The 26811-nt window shown below is 32.4% G+C and overlaps 1 protein-coding gene across 1 annotated transcript in view; it reads left to right on the top strand.

Annotated features, from left to right (window-relative positions):
• Positions 1-26811, top strand: part of LOC147074324 (G protein-coupled receptor dmsr-1) — a 105186-nt gene that overhangs the window by 28027 nt on the left and 50348 nt on the right. The window contains exon 3 of the mRNA XM_085943635.1: positions 20324-20454. Coding sequence (XP_085799761.1) covers positions 20324-20454 — 131 coding nt within the window. The remainder of the gene's footprint in view (positions 1-20323; positions 20455-26811) is intronic.

Genomic DNA, 26811 nt, shown 5'->3' with positions numbered 1-26811 from the left:
ATTGCATTTAGCATCGGGTGGACTTCAAAATAAATTATCAATTAATTTTGAAAAATCTAGTAGTGGTGAGAGTGGTAAGTACATACATTTACATACTTTTTACTTATTGATTATGATTGTTTTATTATTATGAAAGTTATTAGCTATTTAATCCTAGTAAAATTGGACAGAGTTTACATTTTGTTTAATTACCTAAATAAAAAATAATTAGATATAAATGAAAATTAATATTAAACCATGTTTCTTTGAAAGTTCATAATGAAACGCTTAGATAATGATATCCACTATTTAAAGAAAGTACTATTTGATAACCAATTAGCTTATGTTAATATTAAGTTGATTAATTTATAAATTTAATGCATAACGCAATGATTGCTGGTTTGCGCCAACCCTCTAAAATAATTTAATTTTGTGCATTTCTTCATTGTAATTCATACTTATCTGTATTTTTATATATTTAACTACTTTACTATTTAAATGAGATATTTTATGAATATCTACCAAATCGTGGTATTTAATGTGCTTGTGTATTGATTTACAGATTATACTTGTATATTGGATGAAGCAAGTGGCGTATTCTGCAATGTGAAAAACATGGTGAATGAAGAATCCTTTGACAACGATGAAGTCATAGGTAAGCATAATATGATATAACCACTATAAAAACGTAAGACTATTAAAATATTATTCGATTCTTGGTGAAGAGACTGTGTGTGTATTAACCACTTATTAAAATATAATACAATTTATTTAATATTATTTGACATAATTTCACAACAAATTGGACCGTTTTTTTATGCTTCAATAGAAGTTTTATTTTTTTAAAGATTTTGTGTTGGTTTATAAGTTTTATAACACTATCCAATCAAAGTAGAAGAAACTAACCCTCATAGGTAGTAAATTATGGGGAATAAGCATTTGAATTATATTGCGTTTTATATTGATAAAACCTATTTTTTTGTTAAATATGTAGCAGACGATCTATGTATTTTCTGAATACCACGAAATATTGAGATGTTAGAAAAGATTTAAGTTTTAATATTTCTGAAAAATAAGCAATTCTATAAGGTTAGGTACTGTAAACTCATCTTTAGGAATGTTTTTTACTGGTATCACTCTGTTATCTACTTTTTTAATCATAGGGTATATACATTGGAGTATTAAATTATAATTTTATATTTTGTTTTTACAGATTCTAACGATACGACAGATAAGGATTACAATTCTAGCTGTTCAGAATACTGTCCCAGTATAATTTCGTTTACATCAAGTGCTCCAGATATTGACGAATATTTTAAATGCGCATCTCCTGATGTTTTGGATTACTTAATGGATGAAATATCGAAACCGCAAACTGATTCAATACAAACATACCGCAATGATTATCAAGATATTGCGATTCCGTCCACTTCAGTGCATTGTAATGACATAATCGCCATTCCAGAAATCATAATGGACAATGATACCTTGACAAATGAAAAACCAAATAATCCTAATTCGACTACACATGATGAAAATGATGTACGATCAACGTATTCTCCATCTAAAGGTGCAAAGAGAAGACGACAAGAAATTAATTGGAAAAAAATATTTTGAAAACATCAATCAATACTGGCTCCACATATATTTCGAAGGCAGGAAAAATAGTCGATTGGTGTATAAACTATCCCATAAAAGTAATAAAATGTGAGATATTTGTATTAGCATAAAATAATTAATAACATTATGATTGTTCTTTCCATATTTTTAATTTAAATTGTGTTATCAATAATCCAATAAAATTAATTAAATGTGATTTATTTGTATTAACATAAAATAATTATTAACAATATGATTGTTCTTTCCATATTTTTAATATAAATTGTGTTATCAATAATCCAATAAAATGTATAAAATGTGATTTATTTGTATTAATATAAAATAATTATTAACATTACGATTGTTCTTTCCATATTTTTAATGTAAATTGTGTTATCAATAATCCAATAAAATGTGATTTATTTGTATTAGCATAAAATAATTATTGACATTATGATTGTTCTTTCCATATTTTTAATATAAATTGTGTTATCAATAATCCAATAAAATGAATAAAATGTGATTTATTTGTATTAACATAAAATATTTATTAACATTATGATTGTTCTTTCCATATTTTTAATGTAAATTGTGTTATTATGTATAAAAATAAACATTTTTTCTCTCTCGTAGTTACTTGCGTTATATTTTAATTTCTTACATAACTTTTTTTATCCTTCCATAATTACTATTTTCCTGAATAATTTATATTACTTATTGTACATATTAACAATATTTATATAAATAACTTAAATAATTTACATTTTTTTTTGATTTTTAAAAAATTATCATACTTAGATACTTTTCTGTTATAAAAACTTCGTACAAAAAAACTGTATGTCAATATGTCTCCTTACTCTTTGTCATTATTTTGTATTCACGCTGTCCTATTTCGAGCTAAATAATGCGCTATAATGGTTGTTCCGTACAAGAGCACGATAACTATGGTTGTGTTTAATAAAATCGTATAGAGTAAGAAAAACGCGACGTAAAAAACCGTTTTATGCCAGAATATAAGTCTGCTGTGCGGAGTCAGTGATCTATTTTGTCCGCGCAAAAGCATGTTGAACCGAGTCAAAACATCAAGCGCGTAATATTATTCCAAATAAAAACGATTTTTGGTCATTATCTTCGCTGTTAATCAATTAATTACCATTAAATGTTAATAGAAATATATACCATAAAATGGTCTATCTGATTTACTTAAATAAGATTAGAAAAAACTCACTCATTTTATATAATGAATTTAATAGCGTAAATATTTTAGTTTTTTTCGCTCTCCTGAACATTTGTGATTTTAGACTTACACCGGTTTTTCCTGGGGCCGTCGATTTGTACACATCTTCCTTCCTGTCTTTTTTTATTCGTAGAAACAAACAGTATTTTTTACTAGATATTTGAAGTTGGCCTTGAATCTGTAATAAAATAATACACAATTAAAAGATTTTGAAATAGAAAAAAACACATTTCCAAGCTTTCAGCCGTGCTCACTCATGAATGTCATTCGTCATTTAGATAAGTATATACACATTTTGATGTTATCTTGCAAAGTGCGAATGTAATGTTTTCAAATAATTGATATGGATTAATTATACCATCGTATTATTTTCTCGAAATCATAAACATACTATAATAGTATTTGAGTATCAACATATGTTCAATTTGAATTGGGTTATAATAATAATAAACCCGTATATATATCAATAGTATGTTTGCTACAAAATCCACCCAAGTTATCAGTACGTACTTGCACAGGTTTGGTTAAAAACTATGATGAGATTAACATTTTAAAAATATTAATTCGTAATATTATTTTGACAGCCCTGTTTTCTGATCGGCGTACATCTTGCAGGTGTTTATAAAATAATAATAATGTTCAGCGGCAGACAATATCAATAATAATAATAATGTTTCTTGAAATAAAATCTCCGATGATTTGTGATTTTTGCAAAAAAATCGATTTAAATTAACGTACTTATGACGCCGAGATCCTTTTTATACTAAATTATATTTGAATGTCGGGCTCTTCAGCCCCCCCTTAAGTCGCACGGCAACGGTAAATATATTACCATCTGTATACCGAAGTCTATAATGTATTAGAGAAATATATTAAAAAGCCGTAGACAGTTTAAACACAATAAAAACATATATTAAAAGTGTAATTAATTATTGGGTTAGTAGGAAATTCGCTACAGTATTTTAATGAGTATTTGATTTATATGAGGGATATGGATGCTGTACGCACTTTTCGGGCGGCAGTCAAATAATTAAACTCTGCTACCATACACTGTCATATCATTTCTGAAACTGGGTCTTTCGCGAACATTGAGAGCACTTAGTGTTCATAGCGTAAGAATTATTAATTATTTTCTTAATATATTATTTACTGCGAAATTACTTTCATGCTCCAATTTTCTTAAGACTTATTAAACGAGAGATTTTCATAGCGGTTATAAACTGGAGAATATACATATTACAAAATTGCGTACTCAGGAAAATTAGTCTCGTATAGATTAGCAAGTTTCTTAAGAAAAACTATGATTTACTGATTGCAATATTATCTTGCTCAACATACTACAAGCATAATACGAATTAATAATTTTAAAATAATTTAAAATGTATATTTTTTGGTAAACACATTGATAATAAGATACTATGTTAAGTATATACTAATAAATTCAAATGGATTCAAGCTCTGTACTATTCCATTTAAGTCGTTATTTGCGACCCGGGTTTCGCCTTTCGGCATCTTCAGGCGCCCTGTACACTCACCAAAGGTAAACGCACACTGACAACGAACTCTCTTTACTCTATAGATAGGGTTTTTACTAATTAGGTTTTTTATTGACACTTCAAATATTCATAATTTGTTTATTGTATTTTTTGTAACTTTTGATTTGATAGGTAGGTAATGTAGTTTTTACCTACTTTATTGTATTGCCCTATTATATAAGCTAGAGTAAAGAGAGTTTGTTGTCAGTGTGTGTTTACCTTTGGTGAGTGTACACGGCACCTGAAGATGCCGAAAGGGAAAATACGGGTCGTAAAAAACGACTTAAATGGAATAGTACGGAGCTTGAATCCATTAGAATTTAAATTCAAATTCTATCAAGTACCTTCGGTCGATGGTATTAATATTATATACTAATAGTTAATTTCGTTGTTATTAAAAATGACGCAGGTAGATCAATTGGTAGAGCATCTTGGCCGGAATCTGATGGATGCAAATTCGAGTCCCGCTGGTCGTCGTATTTTTATTTAATAAGTATTTTTCTGAGGTTTTTGAGAATCAATATCGTAATTGTGCTGTCTGAACAGTATTACTAGAGACCAGTGCTCATTTTTTATTATTGGGCAGTCGTTGATGACATGCGACATTATTTGAGAGGTGTTGCTATCACACAAACAGCAGTCATCGTTATTTAGTTTGAATCTATTGAGAAAGGCTTTGTTAATTTTATTGTGAAACTATTTTTTCATACTTTCAGCCAAATTCTTTAATTTTCGGTCAACGAGGATAATTCTAACGATTTTTTGGAAGACACAACTACATAAAACGAATGTTTAATAATAATATGTAATTTTATTTCATTCGAAGAACGTTCATATATTATCCGTCGATACTTTTCAAAAAAAACTGTCAATGTTTTATAGGTTTTCTATTCAGTAGTTGGTGACCCATAGGTTGAGAACTTAACAAATAACTCCATTCACATTGAATATGAAAAAGAGTAGAAATTTTTATATAAACTGTAGAAAATATATACCGATTTGTATTATAAATTGCTTCTTTCTTTTCTTTTCTTTTCTCTTTCTCACCTCATATTATTTTAAGCGTGATATTTTCAAGAAGTTTCTTTTGTGATATCAGGAATACAAGAACATACGCGTAGTCTTTAACCTGTTCAAGTTTCATTAATATTGTATCAATAGTTTCTTAGTTATAACCGCACAAACGGACAGATAGGTAATAAATATATCGACTTTGGAAAGGAAAAAGGGCGTAATCCACATAAATCAAATTTTACAGGAGCACAAAAAGGAGGTCAAAATTAAAATATAAAATAGACATAACATTCAAGTGCATGATAATTAATAATTTGATTTTTATATCCCTAATCTGATATTAATTATTGAGTTAATTAAAAAAAAAAGCGAAAATTAAAACGATGGTTAAGTCGTTTTTCTCAATTCACTTCCGTTTTTTTTTTATTTGTGGGGTTCGATGTGTGAGTTACCACGGTGGGAGTCGTTTGACAAGTCGTAGGTCATGGTGTTGAGAATGATGATGAATAAGTCGAAGATGGATGCAGGGGCGAGTTTTATTTGCAGCGCAATGGTCGGTACAATAGTATGTTACAATACTTAGAATACCCATGATAATTTTCCGAGGTCCGAATCTCGGTACAATGAGATGTTGTGCGAAGCTCTCTATATAGAGCCTGAGATTCTAACAGGCCGAGAACTTATATTCGAGTGACATTTTTGATGAATTATTATTAGGTATTTATACAATCAAAATAATATCTAAGCGGTCATTAATTTTTAGTAAATTTAGTAAATAATTATTTGATCGAGTTAGCGACTAAATGGCACTTGCGTCAATGGACATACGAGTAGCTGGGAATTTATTATTGCGGTCATATAATTTGACGCTACGAAAAATAGATATTTAATTTGTAATTCTATATCTCTACAAATTTATAGCTAAATTTAGATAACAAATCGGCATTTGCAGCTTAAATTCTTTGGACACAACGTGTATTTAGTTGTGTACCTACAACGTTATTATGCAATAAAACCTATTTTGAAAAGACTGAGGGTTACCCTCTTTTTTCTTTTTATGGTCGATATAGATAGTGTAGAAAATCATAAAGGGAAGAAATGAAGTGACAACACTAAACGTAAGTTTTCTGATTTACGATAAATTATTTAACAAAATCTGTCATCGATTGAATCGAAAAATAAAAGCAGATGGATTTTCGGTATAATCAATACAATAAGAAGATTAAATTTTCACCAAAACGTGATTAGCTGACCCTTTTTTGACGTATTTAACCAGGTTTTGAATTAAAATTATAAATAAATCACATCAAAAGTTTTCAGGGCTTACGCTGACAGCGGTTATGTCTTTGTCAAATACTGGAAATATTTTAGAAAATGTGAAATTTCCTGAAAGGTTTTTAATCCTCTCAAAGTCTAAAATAAAAATAAAATAAGTGATATTCCAGTCATTTAATAATGGAGAAAGGTAAAAATAAAATCGCCGGTGTTCAAGCTACAACAACTAAAGCCTCTTACGCACTGTATATGGTCTCCTACAACCTTGGTTGCTAGCATCCAGAAACCACGTGCGTAAATATTGATTTCCTTTCTTATGCTTTATGGTTACTGTCAACCTAGCTGTTAGCGACTGATTGTCAGTGCGTAAGGGGCCTTAGCCGACAATTTTACGTAAAATGTCAAACCACCAAGTTGAATGTGAAAATATAAAATTATGATTATAAAGTATGCTTCTTGTTCGCTGTACTTACCTGGTAATATATTAAAACAATTGACACGGTCAGTCATTTCACGAGCGATTTTAAGCTGCAAATACATTTTTGTATTATATGAATGCTTTAATTTCGGAATACCAACTGCCTGTTCTACACGAAACGTCTCGTTGATCCACTCGGCGAGATTTTTTCGAGGTGAAGGCTCCAGAGTGTTCTTTACTCTTGCATGGTGAATGTCATCGAAGTTGCCACTGGAGATTGACAACTATAATTTAAGATGCGGCGACTTAGAGAACTACAAGTTATAGTTATTGATAGCTAGTGTTTTTTTTTGTGGGAGGCATCTATGGTTTCTCGATACGTCGTTAAAGCTAGATATACACACCGACAAGTATAGCTTGACGTATGGTGGAATGGAGAACTGATAGCTCACAATATGCTAGCAAGTTACAGTTACTTAGTTAGTATGCCCAAGTATCATCATAAAATGTGTAGTACTTAATAATTATTATTCGCTATTGACAGATAAATAATATAGATGAAAATAAACTATACCTCAGTGTAATAAGAGTCAAATTATAACCCATTCGTAACATGCAAGTTTCCGTGTCCGGAAATTTGTACATATATGCAGTTCACCGTATCACACTTCACCGTGAAACATTGTATCGGAAATATATGGTCATATATTAAAGACCGTCCGACCTCTTTGGGTCGTATAGTACAGAGATAAAATCGTGTGTAAATAAAACACGATTCTTGTCAGTTTATAGCAGTGGTCCCAAACCTTTTTATCGCCGCGGACCGGTCAACGTTTGATAATTTTACCGCGGCCCGCTGATGAGGGGCCGTTAATTGTTTATATTTTAGATTGTTTTGATTTAATAATTGTAATTTAATTGTATTTAAACTTGCCTTCAAAATACAGTGGCACTAAAAATAAATATAAAGTGATTTAACATTTTAACTCACTAAAACGCTAAATCAATGAGAACCCTGAGCTTGTTTCTTTGCAACGAGACGGTTCCATCCGGGGGTAATAGGAGACAATGACACCCGAAGTGTGTTGCTTATGTCCAGTTTATTCCGGTGTTTTGTTTTGGTTGCTGTCATTGCAGAAAATCCCGCTTCACAGAGATAGGATGTCGGGAATGGCAATAGGGATTTAAGTGCTGTGGTGGCAATCTTCGGTTAACCTCTCGTCCATGGAAAGTCGCACAAACCCGAAAGAAATACACCACAGTAAATAAAATGGAAATAATTTAATGTTCCTTGGGCGGCCCGATACCATTTGATCCACGGACCGGTACCGATCCGCGGACCGGGGGTTGGGGACCACTGGTTTACAGGAAGCCAGCGACAAACATATTTTGAAAATAACCGTTAAACTAGATTATTTGTTTGGTTAGTTTAGGTTAAGTTAGGTTAGGTTAGGCTAGTTTCTTATCGACGATCATCTCTTTCCGATAAGAAAGCTCACGGCAAACTGTTCTACGGTAAATGTAATACGTACAATTTACATGTAACCGCAAGTTTTAGGGTTTGTCTTAGTAACTTATTAACATCGATGTATGAATATAACATTGTATTATGATAACTTGTGGTCGTAAATCAGAAGGGTAGTTAAAAGCTTGCTACAGATTAATTCGTAATGGAAAATAATTTATTTAATTAAAATATGTTTTAATATTCATTTATATATTGTATTTAGGTACTGTAATCCAAGGAAAGATTAATTTAACGTCTTTTAATAAATGAAATATAACATTTCTTTCATTTTAATGATGTATTTTTTAAATTAATTTTTAATTTTAATAAACTATTTTTTTTATTCAACGAATAAGACACAAGATTTCAGAATGTAACATTCTATATTATACTGAATATACACAATTTGAAAACATCTCATGCATATACACACTAAAACAAATCGTATATGTAGAAAAAAAATACGAAGCACGGTGGGACATGAACCTGTATCTGCTGGATTCGCGCCAGTATGTTTTACCATTAAACTACGGGCGCCTTAGATAATTACGACGATTTCAACTAGTAGTTGTTACATGAAATGCTTATCGAATTCCGTCGGGCGTCGTATTTTTTTTTTCTACATAAACGATTTCTTCTAGTGTGCAGCTAGTGTGTTGTAGTAGCATGAGATGTTTTCAAATTATGTATATTATTTATTTTTAAATTGAAAACTAGTTAAAACGGAAGAGTTTTAATTAAAAGTGCAATCTTCAAGCTTTGTTATTTTATAATTGGTGTCTATTATAATAACCAATAATCTAGTTTACGCTTGATCGTAATTTTAAAGTGAAATTTAAAAGTGAAAATATTGACATTGGGAATTTCAATTTTATTGCTTACTTCGAGATGATGATTTTGATTGGTTTTCTAAGTAAGGAGCTAAAATCTTCTTAGCTCTTTCAACCATGTCTTAAAAACGTTCAAAAATTTATACAAAACATAAAATAAAATAAATTTTACAGGTAAAATCGGAATTTATACGACATTTTAAAAATTGACACGAGCGGCTTAGTAAACCTAGACGGGTATTGTATACTGTTATAGATTTTTATTATAAAGAATAGAGCTGATAGAAAAAAACTCTATACCTACAATTCAAATCTATACAATGCAAAATAAAAGAAAAAGTGTTGCGTACAGGACTTGAACAAAAACGAACCATAAGTGCGAGTGAGAAAGTATTCCGCACGCTTATATCTCCTGCAATATGCGTTAGAGTAAGATAGATTTTCTACGGCTGAATTAAATATTTTTTGTACACGTCACCTGTAAATATTAATTTGAATGACTATATATATATATATATATATATATACTATAATATATTGTAATATATTGTAAAAACCTTCAATATATTATCGACACAATGATCAATGATATTGCTATATTGATAAGTTATATTGCGCGATTTTATTAATCGGAAAGAATGTACAATTATATTGTGGCAATTGACAGTTCGATTTATCCATGAGGCTCCCGAATGTAAATCGTCCAGTTTTCATGGCGTCCAATCGTCCAATGGCCGTTAAACCAGTGGTATCAATCAATAGTAATTATGTGTATGTTTATTTTGACGAAAATTGTTCAGTGACGTGCCTGGGTTTTTTTGATTCTCAGTCATGAAAAAAATAAAGTAATATAATGTTTTAGACTTTCACGGTTATTTTTATATCGTAATAGATTTTTGTATTTTCACCACGTGTACTTCTTTTTTCTTTCATCGACGTTTCGGGCTCGTTTAAGAGTCCATCATAATATCTCTTGATAATGGACACTGTGATGAGCCCGAAACATGAGGAAAAAGAAAGAAGTACACGCAGTGAAAACCCAAAAATCTATTACGAGACTAAAAGCCGTTTCACACGAGACACTTACCAGTGTCTGGACACCGGTATCTCTGGACACTGCATATACATATTATTATAAATGAACACGACACACATTTGTGTCTCCGTCTGAACGCTTCCATTCATGTATGTGTAAATGCAGCCTCTCGAGATACATGTGTCTGGACACCGGTGTCTCATGTGAAACGACTCTAAGTAGTAATGATGTCAACATAATGTATGCCATAATTACCAACCGAAATTGAGAAAAAAATAAAATAAAAATATTTTAATTGTATAAATAGTTAGCTTTAATATAAAAGAAGATTTCTCTGAATAATAATAATCAAAAAACAAAAATATAAATCGAGACATATTTATATTCCATTTAACATCTGAAATTCCTCAAAAACAAAAACTTTTCCACAAAAATTCCTGTTTTTTTTATACAGCTACTTGCTTATTCAAGCAATGCCTTTTGTTTCGTGCATTAGTATGCGTGCAAGGAGATAAAAGACATACATGTACATTTATAGTTTACCTACTGCAGTGTTTTCACAACTTTTTAAAGTAACGTGCCAATATCCGGATAGTTTTATTTATAATATTTTTTTCAAACGATTTTATTTAGGGTTTACAATAGTGATTTAGGTTTTTTACGTTACCGTGTACCTACATTTTTTATCTTGATGCCTTTTAAATATAATGTTTTCTCTTCTATAAACGTGTCAAAAAAAACTACAGGATACTTCGGAGACAAATTTGAGGGAGCTGGTATTTCACCATTATTTATTTTAGAACGGAGATATTCGTTGTCATTGCAATACTGCAAATCCTTTGAATGTTTTTTCAATATCACATCTCAAAGAAACCAATTGTTTTTAATGGTTTAAGTTTCAATTCTGCAAAGAAAGGTGCAGAAGGGCAAGTTGCTAGTGAACTGTGATTCAAATTCCTTTGCAGTATCTATTTTTCGAATAGTCTTTATTTAGAAACCCTCGATGTTTATCATGCCTTGGCAAAGTTAAACGATGCTGTCTAAATTCTCCTATAGTTGAAGTAATTAATTATGTCTAGGACTCTGTTTTAATTGGATGGGTATAAATAAATTTGTAAATACTTCTTGTAAATGAATCCATTTGGATGCAGGGCTTGAAATGGACCGGAGCGCGCTGTAGTACCGATCCTGGTTAATTAATGATTTTTAATGATTAAAATATAATTTGGTCATCTGAGCTAGACAGACAATGTAATAAAAAATCTAACACAATTCTTTTTATGAAATACACATACAAATTGATAACTATTTAAATATCTACAGAAAACTGTTGAGCGCTACGGTTGGTAATTTTTTCTATTTCGAGCGCTGTTTGGATGTCCTAAGCATGACCCCCACAAGGGGGGAGGGGCTAACAGGGCCCTAGCCTGGGGGCCCGGGGTCAGAAAGGGCCCGGCGCGGCAGGTCAATCAAATAAAAGAGATAAACGTACACCACAAATTTGTTTCACTAGGAAAAAAAAGTCTTCAAAAATATTATTATTTAATACTATGTGGTTGTAAAATAATTTTTAATTGTGTATCATGAGTCAACAACTCAATAATTCAATTGGATGTACGTATTAAAATATACAAAAAAAACACTAAATATACTTATACATAAATTTTACCGCGTACATCATTTTGGAAAACGCTACTGTAGAGCGTCAAACTGCCTTTATCCTTAGCGATAGGTAGGGGGACCGCCAAAGATTCTGGTTTGGAGGCCCGCTTCAAGATGTGGGGGCCATGGTCCTAAGAATAAAGTGATTTTGAAACCTCGTAATATTTACTTACTTAAATTGTTAGAAACATATCACTTCTCAGCAAAACATTGTAATTCGTCATGCCTTCAGTAAGCTATCTTCATTGTATTTGACCCTGTAATGAGAAAATATCAACATATAAATGACGCCCTTCTCTTCAGGTTGACCTCAACATGACCCCCGGGAACCCAAGCTTTATGGGTGGCAGCTTGGCGGGTCAACAAGTTGAATGAGATAAGCACACCCCACAATTTTGATCTAATAATAGGAACCATGGGCTTCCGATGAATATCAGTTAGAGAACTAACACTACTTACTGTAGAAAATACACTGCCCTTAACCTAAGCGATCACCATATTTAAATGAGACTTCTTCATCAGTTAAGATGCCCCACCTTTACATGTGTATCTTACTTCACCGACTATTATTGTATTCAATGTCTTCCAAAGATCAAAAGACCATTCGTGCCCTAGTGAGACTTCTTGTATTGACACTATCCATGTATTTGTGAGTTTTTTCTAACAATAAAAATGCTTCGCACGAGCAATACTAACGCTGCAGGGCCAAAATTTTTATTATATAAACACGTTTAAAGTATTTTTTTTTTTATAAAACTTGAGAATAATTCCAAAAATTTCAAGAGACTTTGAGGCACCTGTCAGTCAAACGGCCAGTGGCGGTGCGTCTTGCGGATGTAAGATAATTATTTACTGTCACTATCAGGTATTTATTTTATTGTTGGAAAATTAATTCTATATTAACTATTCGTAGACAATTTATTTGATTCGCCGGCAAAATTTTCAATGATAATTTCATGACTTCAATGACTTTCAGTGACTTTTGGCAGTATATTAGGCGGTGATAGTAAGATGGGGAGGAGATGAACTAAAGTCTGATGATGGTACTCGTAGTTTAGGTGTTTATTTGCGAGTTTGACAGACGTACAGTGATAAAGTGATACAATTAATAGTAAAATATAACAGAGAGGTATGTATTATCGTCCGAGGAAATTCTCTAGCAAGACACAATGTAGAGTGAGTATACGAAGTGACAAGATCAAGTGAGAATATAGTGAACTATTTCGAGTTAGTAGTACGAGTGAGAAATTTGTTCGATCGTTATAGCCTTTTTATTTAACCCAACACGGTTAAAATAAAAACACGTGTATCCCAGGCTTTTGGTGAGATTTATTTAAACATAATGTTACTGAGGTGAAAAAGTGATTACTTGCAAGAAGTAATTTGACTTTGTGAATTTTGTATACAAAAGAATATATTAATATGTAATGCACATTTTTTTCCCTTTTATCATCGAGTCAGCGTTATTAAAAACTGCTGACAGCCTGTGAATCATTAAATAAATAAGTGGGGCTCTAATGCAAAAGTGACTATTTCCAAAATTGACGAAAATGAGTTAAGTATGCACGATTATACATTGGCATGCCAAGAATCGATTGGCATATTTGTTTTCGACCAAATCGCGTCATTTTTCTAGTATGAACTTTATTCTGCTTTATTTCAAAATTGACTATTTGTAGCCAAAACTGACTATTTTACATTAAACTAGAACACTAAGAGCGCGCGATTTAATCCAAAGTGCATTAATTCCATGACAAAAGATTTCCTTCAAAATTGAGAAGGTTAAAAAAGATGATGTCATGATGTCATGAAGCTAATGAAGTTCTTCACAATCCCTCCAAATGCGAAAGAATTTTATGATGACATCTTGGAGCTGTCGCCAAATGACATTGAGCTACCAGAGACAGACGAATAAAATTATTATTGTTTGAAGAAGACGAAGATTAATTTTATTTTCATCATTATTAAGCCATTTTTTTAATTTTTGTATTTTTCCTAATAAAGCATATAACTTATCCTTTTAATGTTTGTGTTCTTATTTTACTACCAACTGTCTCTATTAAATTCCAAAATGTTAAAATACTATGAGCATACAAATCTTACATACCAAAACTGACTATTTCCGGGAAATAGTCAGTTTTGGAAAAATTCGAAATGAAAAAAATGGTTTTTCTTAAATAACTATTAACACATTTGATGGACTGGTCTAATTTTTTTTAGGAAAATATAAAAAAAATACTGTACCTATCACAATGTCTTTAAATTGAATGTATATTTTAATTCTAAAGGTCTCTCATATAAAATGTCGATTCCTGAAAAAGTGCAAAAATGGAAATAGTCACTTTTGCATTGGAACCCCACAAATGACAAATTAATTTGAGAAATGGATCACACGAATCCGTAGACACCGAATAACATTGGAAAGAAAATATTATAATTTGGCTTTAATAGATGTGTTAAAAGTTACGACCAACATATACAACGGTTTAATAAGCAAGCAAAATTGCGTAATGAATTGAGTACATACGAATTTAGCTTTAAATAAATAGGGTAATTAACCAAAAAGTTTTTTCCACTATTATTGAACCTAACGACATGTAAAGTAATCATACCGATTAGAGGGTAATTTATTATTAAAAGTATACTTTTTGTTGTAGATATTATTAATATGCTATCATTTTCCATCACTAGTAAAATTCGGTAGTAAATCGAAAATGACATTTGAAGTTTCAAATTTAATATTTTCTGTAAATACAGAAAAACTCTGGACGTGTAAACTGTAAGAGTACCTACCTACACATTTTTAAATTGTATCGGAAATATATGGCCATATATTTCTGTCCAACCTGTTTGGATCGTATAGTACTGACATAAAATTTATATCTAAATAAAACACGGTCAATGTCGGTTTACACTTTACAGGAAGCCAGCAGCGAAATTTCTTGAAAATAGCCGATATACTGTATTATTTGTCAGGTTAGGTTAGGTTTTCATTCTTGAATTCATGAATTTTGCCAAAATCAGCCATTGGAGACTGTATAATATACGATCATCTCTTTGCGATAGAAAGCTCACGGCGAACTGTGCCACGATGAAATGTTTTACGCACAATTTACATGTAACCTTACAGGTCAGTTTGACAGTTAAGCAATAAAATACCCGTTAGAAGATTTTTTTTATTATCAATAGTATTTTTGAGTAAAAAAAATACTCTTTGACAAATAAAAACACTTCCTGTGACCATTTTTCATACCAGTATCATAGATTTCTTGCTAATTACCTAGTAGCTAGTATTTTATAAGCACTATAATACTGAATATCGTAATATATGTTTGGTTTTGCACCGCGTGTATTTCTTTCTTCTTTCCTCGATGTTTCGGGTTCGTTGCAGAGGCTATTAATTATCAAGAGATATGATATATATCTCTGTCTCGTTATATCTCTTGATAATCAATGGCCTCTGTAACGAACCGAAACGTCTAGGAAAAAAGGAAGAAGTACACGTGGTGGAATCCCAAAAATCTATTACGATAGAAAACGACCGTGCAAGTCTCAAATGGCTAAAGTTATAAAAGAATGCATTGTCGCCGTGTTCTGATATATTCTAAAAGTTTCAAATGTCTAGCTAGTCGGGAAGTTAGTTAAAAATCTTCAATCATCCAATAAAAATCTTGGACATACAAGAAAAAAAATGTAGGTACTGGATACACGAGAAAAAATTAGTACTGGACAAACAAGAATGCGAGCTAATAAAAACGTGGTAATAATCATCAACTTACAAATACGGAAAAACACAAAATATCAGTAGGTTTCTTGAATTTCGAAAACAAAATCAAAAATTCAGTATGTTGGCAAAAAATATTAGTAGATTTACTGAAATTTCAGTAGATATGGCAACGCTGCCACAGTCAAAAGTGCTTGTCCCACAGATTGAGAGGCGGTGACGTATTGAGCATAAACAGCTACACGTAATTACATGGACAGAAATAGGTGTATTAGCTTTACAAGATTAATTGCAACATGTGTGTGTGTGTGTGTGTGTAACTCCTACTGTTAACTGTGGAAGTTTACACACATTTATTTCTGGGACACACCGCATTCGAGTGAGATTTGGTTAATAATAAGTATTGTACCAAAGGAATAATATTATCTAATGTAATATTTTTGATTCAAAGTAGGTTTATGCAATCTCAGGGCTCGAAATAGACCGGAACGCACCGGAGCGCCGTTCCTGTTCGTGAAATTCTAAAAGATACCGTTCCGGCTCGTGGATTCTTTGAAAATTGCGTTCCGTTTCATATTATTGAGATAATATTGCATGTAGGTATGTAGTTTTTAAAGTTGTAAGAACTGATTTGTGGAAAAAATGTGTATATTATTATATTATATTATAGTCCTACAAGGTCTATAATATAATAAGGCTGTTCGGACTTCAGATGTGTTTACAAAAAGGGCTAAAGGGCTACAGGTTCAGAAACTTAAATTAGTAGGTCTCCGGAACCTGAAAAACAATTTGGAATCACAAAAGAACCTTGCAGCGAAGGAATACACAAATGTACGAGCTTCTAGAATTTTGAAGATAAGAGCCCAATTCTAAGAAAATTGACGAAAAATAAGTGATTTTGCAAAAATGAGTAGTGTACCCATATAAAAAAAACTACACTTTAATGTTGTATTGGGGAGGGGTAATGTGTATTAGCGCAGAGCCCCTTCAAGTATAAATGAAACCCTGATTATTCGGCATATCGCCCTTATGATATCCGAAAAATATTTAACATAATTTGATATTTTTGAATGATTATTCAGCGCTCCGGTTCATAAGATTTTCTATTACGAGCACTGTGCAATCTATTCTCTTCTATTCAGAGTGTCTTTCTTAATAACTGACAAAAATAATAATTTAACCCATTGGAGACAAGGTAGATTTTACAGGATCACATAAAAAGGCAAACTAATTACTAAACTTGATGTAACTTATTTATAAATCTTTTAAATATTAATAGATATTGAATTTTTCTATAATTTATTTATATATTTAACGTGCATTTTGTGTATCAATGGAACCAAGAAAACATGTAAAATATAGTTTTATTGTGTATTCTAAAGCCTTTTTATATCAAATGACAAAGGTTAAAAGTATATGATAGAATTAAATGATAAAAGAAATATATACTGAAACTGGAGCTAAATATAATATTCTTAAAGATATTTTTATTTTATTTATTTAAAAAAGGCACATTGAGCACATAACAAATTATTAATTGAAGACGTTCTCAACATGACATTTAGAATAAAAAGTACAATTAAATCAGCTAGAGAAAAAAAGCAAAAAAAAACATTATGGAAAAGAAATGAAATAAAAAAACAACCATAATTCAAAAAATAAATACAAATTAAACAATAAAATAGAAATTTAAAAACAGAATACATAATGCATCGCTAAAAACGTTTACATTTCTAGGGAGTGCATTGACCAGTCGCACAGCCCTCGCTATTGGTGCCTGGTGAGTTAGGAGATGGAGGGCCGTTATATGTTTTTTACTCTCTCAAACACCTCATACCTACCGAACTGGTCATTATTTTGACAAATTAAAATTAAAATAGATTTTATAAATGAAAGCTAAACCAAGAGATGTCACGGAGACTTGCAGCTTTCGAGATGTGGCTGTATAGGCGCATCCTCAAAATTCCTTAGACTGACCGGGTGACAAATGTTGAAGTTCTCAATCGAATGGGGAAGGACCGAGAAGTTCTACGTAGTATCAAAACCAGGAAACTACAGTACCTCGGCCACATTATGAGAGGACAAAAAAAAAGCATTCCCCAACTTGTCATTCAAGGAAAGATCAATGGGAAGCGTAGCAGAGGACGGCGCCGCATTTTGTGGCTTAAGAACCTCCGTGATGGGTACGAGTGCAGCTCCACTGAACTGTTCCGGATAGCAGACGACAAAGATAAGATCGCCTTGATGGTGGCCGACCTCTGCTAGGGGATGACACAATAAGAAGATAAATGAAACAATTTAAAAAAAATATTCGGACTATATATAACTAACACCATAAAATGATAGCTACGTCTATTATTAAGTAATTTCAACTTTAAAAAAAATCAAAATATGATTAAAAATGTTTGATTTTCACCATGTCCTGCATCCTGTAACAGCGGCGCCAATTGTCTTCAATTGGGAAACCTAGGGGTGGCAGGTTATATGAAAGTATGGTGAAGCAGGCTGGTATGGTGAAAAAGTATCGTGAAGCGGGCTGGTAATCAAGTTGCGGCAAAATTTCCACATTAACATTGTATTATATGGGTACATTATAATCAGCATCATCATCAGCCTGAATCTATCCACTGCTGGATGAAGGCCTCTTCAAGCTGCTTCCACTTCTCTCGATCCTGTGCATTGCGTTGCCACGTACCTACTTCCGCAGAACTTTATTATTTAATCGATCCAGCGGCCTCTAGGTCTACCTTGCGGACGTTTTGTATTTCTTGGATACCACTGGATGACTAGATTTGTCCAACAATTGTTTTTTTTTCGAGCTATGTGTCCGGCCCATCTCCATTTAAGGCTTTTAATAAACTCTATTACATCGTAAACCCTTGTCTGCTTCCTTATCCACTCATTCCTCTTCTTGTCCTTTCGCGTTATGCCCAGCATGCACCTCTCCATACCACGTTGTGCTATGGTAATGCTAATAACCAAAGTAAATCCTCCGTGATGCCCTGAATTTTTTTTAGCGCGTCTTTCTATTTCGCTATTTCTCTTAAGTTGTCGGCTATTGTTGGCCTGCTTCATTCAGTTGTATGAGAAAACCGATTCCTTGCCTCTCTTTTTATTTAATACTTCTATGTGGGAAATGATTTAAAAGCTTGTGTAATTGATTTAGGGACGAAATGACTCTACTTCATGGCATTGAACAATTAGCTGTACGTATTCATTGTTACATCATCGGGGATAACTTGAAAAATTGAGTTGACTTGATGGCGTCAACTGGACGCTTATATGATTGGACGATTGCCACCTTGGCGTCGGTAAAAATAAACTTATGTGTGGTGTTTATTTGCAAAAAATACAGTTGGATCGGTAGCTTAATTGATTAGTATCACCCATAAAATGAATGATGAATATTTGAATGTGATTAGGTATTTTTTTTCCTGTACCTTTTGTAATATTTATGTTTGTGAGGTTTTCCAAATATTATAAAAAATATATATTCAGAAATATTATCTTTCAAATAAGTATTGAGACACGGCAGTAGTGAGAAGAGAAGTTTACAGATGGCGCTGGTTAGTTTTTAAAATTCAATTAAACCCTGCCTATACCAAACCGTAATAGTTTAGGTATACTATGGGCGATCCGACAAAATAGTGCACTCTTTTTCAGTCATACTTATGTGTTTTCGTTGAATTAAGGACACATATTACTGGTGTTGTTTGTTTGTTTGTTAGTTTTTTTTTAAATTTATTAAGCACTGCCTAAACCAAACCATAATCGATAAAAAATATTATTCTATCTTACAAGAAATGAAAATATAATTAATATTAAATTCTACAGGTTTTTAAAAAAAGGTTTGTCGATAGCTATTTCGGTTGTAACACCATTATCAAGACTATTCAGATAGGCCGCTTGCCCTTGCTTAAATACTACACGTGTATAGATAGAGACAGAATACATTCTCTTACTGCAATAACAGCAATATTATGAATTTGTACACTTATTATTAATTGTAATATTATTAATACTTTGAAAACCCTAAGTGGGTTTTTTAAATGCATATCAAGATTTATCAAAATTACAGTGTTCGAGATTGACATTATTAATCAATTAAAATATTATAAGTATAATTGTATTATTCGTGTGTTTAAATTATATTTAATAGTGGCGACGAATGCATTACTTAATGTAATAGCTTACTTACATTACTTAAGGTAATGCATTCGCGTCGTGTTCTGATATATTCTAAAAGTTTCAGATGTCTAGCTAATCGGGAAGTTAGTTAAAAATCTTGGACAAACAAGATAAAATTTGTACTGCACAAGAAAATATCTGTAACGGACAAACAAGAATACGAGCTAATAAAAACGTGGTAAAATACGTTTAAATGACAAAGTTTAGTATGCACTATTTATGTCGGATCTTAACAGCCTACCTCCTTCCTTCGCCACTGAGACAGTGTCACAATCAGAAGTGTCAAAAATAGTATAGTATATATTTTTTGTCCATACAGATAGTCTCAATGGAGTTCCCTCGACCCTGGGCAGTCTACCTTCTCTTCCACATGCACTTCGCTCAGATCTTGCACACCATCTCCATCTGCCTCACGTTGTCTCTGGCAGTTTGGAGATACATCGCTATAAGGTAAGCAAACATTATCATTAGGTATTAACATAATATTAGTGGTGGTTTAAGGTACGTTTGACTGATTTCTAGTCTTGTATTATTGAAATTCAACAAATACAAATTACTAAAAACAAAAAAAAAATCGTAATATTTTTCTTATTATGTAAAATTACTTAGTTTTTTGGCGGTAGATGAGGTGATGGGAAGATAAAGTCGTGGTTGCTTAGAGGTTTTGAGGTGGGAGTTTATTGGCAATACAAGAATGAAATAAACACAGTAATACTTTACTAAAGATAACAGCGTGAGATTAAAATCGTGGGTGATGATGTACTGGCGAGATCGGTGTGATCAAGAGATTGATTATATTAATGAACGAGATACTTGATTCGAGTGGAATGATGGTTGACTATGTCGAGAGAAAGATTCGTGACAATAGTAGTGCGTCGCGTGACGGACTCGATGAATTGAGTGAAGATTCATGTATTTCCTTACAATTTATACAAATGCAGTGCATATATTACAAGAGAAATTGTCGCAATTAACAAATTATAGCAGACCCTACTGGTTTAGTTATGATTGAGGAAATGCTGATGATTATTATCGTTGTATTGTATTATTTTGACAACAAAATATACACATTAAAGTTTGTCACTCATTAATGCTATGCTGAGTAGTATGATTGCAACAGTCTTATAGCATTTAGTATTATTGCGTACATTTTTGTATTATGAAGTATTTATTCGTATTTTATGAGATGCTTGAAAGTTTCCTTGACCTTTTTTGTCTGTAATAAAGTTGTACGACGAGCTTTTTTTTATACTTAAAAACCTCCGATTGTAAAAATATATTTGTAACTATTTAAAATATTCTGTCAAAGCGAGCTTTTCGTATGCTTCAAAGAAAACCACAGTGAGTGTTCTTACATTAAAAACGAAAGTATATAAATTAAGCTGACTTTCAGTGACACTCCAAATGAGAAATACTTTTTTTTTTTTTTTTTTGTGATTTTACCGAGGCTTTGACTGCGACTCGCTGTCATATCGCCTCTTCTCTTCTAGAAGGGGATCCGTCGATCAGGTCCTCACTCCTATTCTGTTAAATAACTTTACAATTTTGCCTAGCTCTTCCGTCTTACCCACCGCCAGGACACCCTTCAATTCGTCGACATTCTCATAGATATCTGCAATTCGCAGCTGTAATCTGTGAACTTCATATTTGGGGCATTGCAGTGCTATATGTACAATGTCCTCTAAAACATGACATTCATCGCAGAGCTGCGATTCGCTTCTTCCCATGAGGACATCAAATCTTTTGCCCATGGTGTGCCCTGTTCTTAGCCTCAGTATTAACTTAAGCTCATTCCTCGTCAAAGAAGACTCTACAAACCAGGGCACCTCTCGTGGTGTTGGTAGAATCGACTTACTCCATTTCCCCTTTTCTAATGATGCCCTATGGTGAAAATCTATCCACATACTATGGCACATTTTCTTTATAGCCTCATTCCAGTCCAGGTTTTCTGGTATCCACTGATATGGTACCCCTGAATGGCCGGCTACCTTTGCCAGCTCATCTGCCCTTTCATTTCCCTCAATGCCCATGTGCGATGGGATCCATTGAAGGCATAGATCTCCTCCTCTATTTTTCTTGGCGTCGATCTGGTCAAGGATGTGGTATGCTATGGTTTTACTGTTATGTGAGCGAGTTGCTGCGGCAAGATGTTGTAAAGCGCTTTTGGAGTCTGTTAAAATGACAGCGGATTGCGCCGAGAAATCATCGCTTAAAGTGTATTTAATTGCTTCGTTTATCGCGATGAGTTCCGCCGTCATTATTGGTATTGCTGGGTTTAGCTTCCAGCTCTTGTTTATACCTACTTCTGGTATCACAAGAGCTGCTCCTGCTCTATTCTGATCTTTGGATCCATCTGTATAAAGGTGGCTCCATCCTGCGTACCTCTCTGTCAGCATTTTTTCGACACGCTCTCTTCCTTTATCGGATACTATGCTCCGTTTTGGTTTGTCTATTCCTTTGACCTCTAGTTGGATAACAGAGCTGAGGTCGTAGGTACCAACTGGCCTCCTCAGCGAATACATACCTAGGCATTTTGTATTTAATACCTCCCAACTTTCTGTGGCTTTTAGGAGAGAAATACTTAATGGATGAAGTCAGCGTACTTTGTGTGAAAATAATAAAAATGCACGAAATTAATTGATATAAGTTTAGTAGTTTTCAGCTTATATTTTATCACATAAGTGGGTAGGTACTTCAATTTATTAGGTCAAAAAATTCCAACACGTGTAAGGCATTTTATGGGCATATACAATTATAACATGTTAAAACGTAGAATTACGGTGGCATTTAACATAGATATGTAAGTTTTCTATTTCGGCGGTGGATAGGTGTTGCAGATGAAATACGGTAGTAGTTGTTCAAGATGATAAATTAGTAGGGGTGATTTTGTATAAATTGAAAGGACAGTGCAAAAATCCTCTCTTACTCATCGAGTCCATCACGAGACGCACTACCATTGTCGCGAGTTCTTCACTCGACATATTCAACGTCATTCCACTCGAATCAAATCTTTCAGTTTATTAACTCATTTAGTGCTGACAACGCGACTGGCCATTATATGGGCATAATTAACATGATAATTAAATGTGTTAATTAAATATTAATTAACAGGTCAGCAGAGTTAGTCAATTGATAATCAAGATATTCAAGATAATCAGATTGATAATCAATCTCTTGATCATATTGATCTCACTAGTACATCATTAACCGCGATTATAATCTCACGCTGTCATCTTTGGTATTGTATCTATTGTATTCACGTATCAATCAGTAAACTCTCTTCCAAACATCCATGCAACAACTAGGTACCTTTATCTTCATCTCATCATTTACTGCCAAAAACATGTAAAAATGAACTCCGTGATAGCAAAATATGAAATGTTTTGTTCTTGATAAAAAAATGGTAATATTTTTTTAAAATTTAATTAAAGAAAAACACATATACATTATGTATATTATATTCTCTACTGGGATTCGATCCCAAGAACTTCCTTATGGTAAATTGTTATCGTAAAAAAATTCCACTCAGCTAGGGCGCTCCATTAAGGATTAAGTGATTAAAAAGGCAAATGAAATAGCCGTTGCTTTTTAGAATAAAACATAAGTATCATTACGATTTTTCTCCTGGCCGTGGAAAAAGGGGAAAGCTGGTAAACTTTGGCAATAAAAATAATTGGACGTTTTTCTTATATCTTTCACTTTGTATAATTTGAAAAGAAAGTTTAAAATTAAATGGCGTTTCTAGACAAAAGGAATTCAGCACTTATAATAATTGAACAATTTATTATATCGTTTCTAACTCTTAGCCTGGAAACAAATCTCAAGCAATAAAATAAAACCTTAACCGGTGCAATAATTTAAAGTTAGCATTGAAGACTTCATAAATGACGTGATATTAGGTGTTTCACCCTTAGCCATTCTCACATTTTGTCACAAATCATTTACCCCTTGTCTAAGTCCCCCCCGTTTAAAAAAAATATTGCTTAAGTTTATCATAGGACCTCCTAATTTTCATAGTATGTTTATTATATAAGGCTCTAAATGGACCGGAGCGCACCGGAGCGCCGTTCCTGTTCGTAAAATCGATAAAATTATCGCTCCATCTCGTAGAAAAAATAATTTGACCATCTGAGTTAGATTGGCCATATAACAAAAAATCTAATACTTATTTTTATAAAATACACATAAAAGTTGATAAATATGACGTTAATATATTCAGAAAATTGTCGAGCGCTCCAGTTCGTAAACTTTTCCATTCGAGCGCTGTGTTTATAGGTACCCACCAAACTTTGCAAGTTAATGAGGGTTAGTAAATAATAGCCATGTAATATGATGCAATACCTACAGAATTATTCTAACTTGATAAACATAAGTGTGGGCCAGCAGACGGCCATAGTACTATGAACCCACGACCGGATATCATACATAAGCGCATCTATTCCATACATATACTGCTATCGAGGGTAGTTTTTCATATATTTATATTGAGATATTATAATTTTTACAATAAATTAGTTGTAAATGTTACATAAGTGCTATGTTTTAACAGCACCTCTCTTGGCTGCGCAAAATTTTAGAGCGAGATAGACAGCTTTGACTGTTTAGACGGCTTTTAGAATAAACCAATTAATATGATATCACCAAAATATATTTTTAAAAAGTTTATAATATAACAATATTTTTAATTCTTTGTAATGTGTATATCTTGTCCGCTGTATATGTACTTGCATTTCCGTTGAATAAACTTTAATGTTTTAACTTTCGTGAAAGCTCATTATTTCCCGATCATCTTCTCGCCATCTAGTCTAAATACATCCTTGACAATTACCTTCAAGACGACAGCCTTTAAACGTAACAGCTGTGAATACTACTCAGTAGTCGCACAGAAGTCCAGTCTTTGGTAAGGGGACGAAGGAAGGATGACACCAACATACCACATCAGGTTCATGTCAACACAAGTACCTACCTGATTCCTTTGGTTTCTTCCCTAGGGACATACCAGATCAATTTCAGTATAATGCTATCACAGAATATTTTATTCTTAGAAAAAAATGAGTTTGTATTTTGTTTTCTGACGTAATATTTATAAAACTCACTCTATCCTCTTCATAAAATATTGTCATATTATCTCATCCCTTTCACCATATTAGGATATGATGTTATATTATATGGATGTTCTATCTATACCTTTCAAAAATTTTCCTAGAGGGAATCATCTTATAAACATTTTACAGTACTTCTAAGAAAATATCGTTGAATCGTGTAATTTGTCACCCTGTTTCTAACTTGTAAGGGACAAAATATCTTTTGTAATGCCACACGTTACCATTTATCTGTATATTATATTTGCTCTTTTTGCGGTAGCATTGATAATATTTATCAATAACTATTCTAAACCATCAAACACTAATAGCCCGTTTATACGTGTATGGATTTACTGCTGGCAATCGTATTATCGCAGCCAAAACAAGAAAATGCAACTGTAAATACGTATTATAGCGCAAGTTGCAAGACTGCATGCATGAATTAAAAAAGTTCAGCGGGTTCTAAATTTTTACGCGATAGTAACTTTAGTATCTGCGAATATATACGCATGCGCAGTATAATAAATATAGTGGCGAACATTCATACAATTTCAAAGGTTTTATTCGATATATTCGGTAGATTAATAGTCAGATACCATGCCTAGATAGTAAGCGATGTATATTAGAATCTAGTTTGGCCAAAATTTTGTTTTAAAATATAATATATACTATAAAATATTTATATTTCGTATTTGTTAAAAAACGTTGTTGGGATTGCAGAGCAATCGTACTAGAGATAGAGGGCATTTTCCGGCTATACGAACCAATTTACCGTCCACAATAGAACCTCAATTTTACTATTATTAACTTACTTATGAAACGTTATGCATACCGTCATCTTGCTTCTCATTGCGGCTAATACATGAATTAAATGCAATTTATTAAAAATATTTCGCACTAACTTTATAGTTTGCACAAACGCATAATATAAATCAACTACATATAATTGCAGTGTGTGGCTTAAACGCATCCGTCAAATTAGTATTTACCGGCTTCACGTTCTAAACTTTAACTCATTTATTCATATATCTTCTATCTTACTCTAACGTATATTGTAGAGTTTATACTCGTGCTGAACGCCTTCTCATTTGCACTTATGTTTAATTTTTATTCAGACCTTGCTTGGGACTCTATATCTTCTGTATTGTGCTTTGAATGAAATAAATAAATCTTCACCAGGGAGTCAGTGTGTCCTATGTAAAAAAAATGTTTTAGGGAAAGTAAATGCAAGTTAATATTTTTCAGGCGCATTATTTTAGGGTTCTGTTATGAATAGACGAATTGTCTCTGAAAGATAATATAACACCGACCGTGGGTACAACATCTGTATTTGTCATTTTCTGCAAAATCTTTAGGACAAAGAAAAATTTTAAAAGCAATGGCTTTGAGGTACAGAAATAAAGAAAATCTTTTGTTGACTTTAATACTTCCTAGAAATTTATCTCAATTCTTGGCGTCGGAAATATCTTGATATTTTAATTTTGTAGATAACCGATGATTAATGGCTTGTCCTTATTTATAATTTAAATACACTGAAAATAGAGAATATTTTACAATGCTTACAAATAAATTACAAGACAACAAAGCATTATTTGTTTATTAAAACTCGGAATAACTTCATAAACTCAGTGGCGTAAATATGGTATAAATAAGGGTTTTGAAATCAGAGAGTAAAATAAATATTCAAGTGAAAAATCTTGTATCTCAAAAACTGTTTATTTCA

Source organism: Rhyacophila brunnea, unplaced genomic scaffold (assembly GCF_057557595.1).
Source record: "Rhyacophila brunnea isolate RB1 unplaced genomic scaffold, BYU_Rbru_1.0 scaffold_16, whole genome shotgun sequence".
NCBI classification, from domain to species: Eukaryota; Metazoa; Arthropoda; class Insecta; order Trichoptera; family Rhyacophilidae; genus Rhyacophila; species Rhyacophila brunnea.
This window is presented reverse-complemented; position numbering and strand designations above follow the sequence as displayed.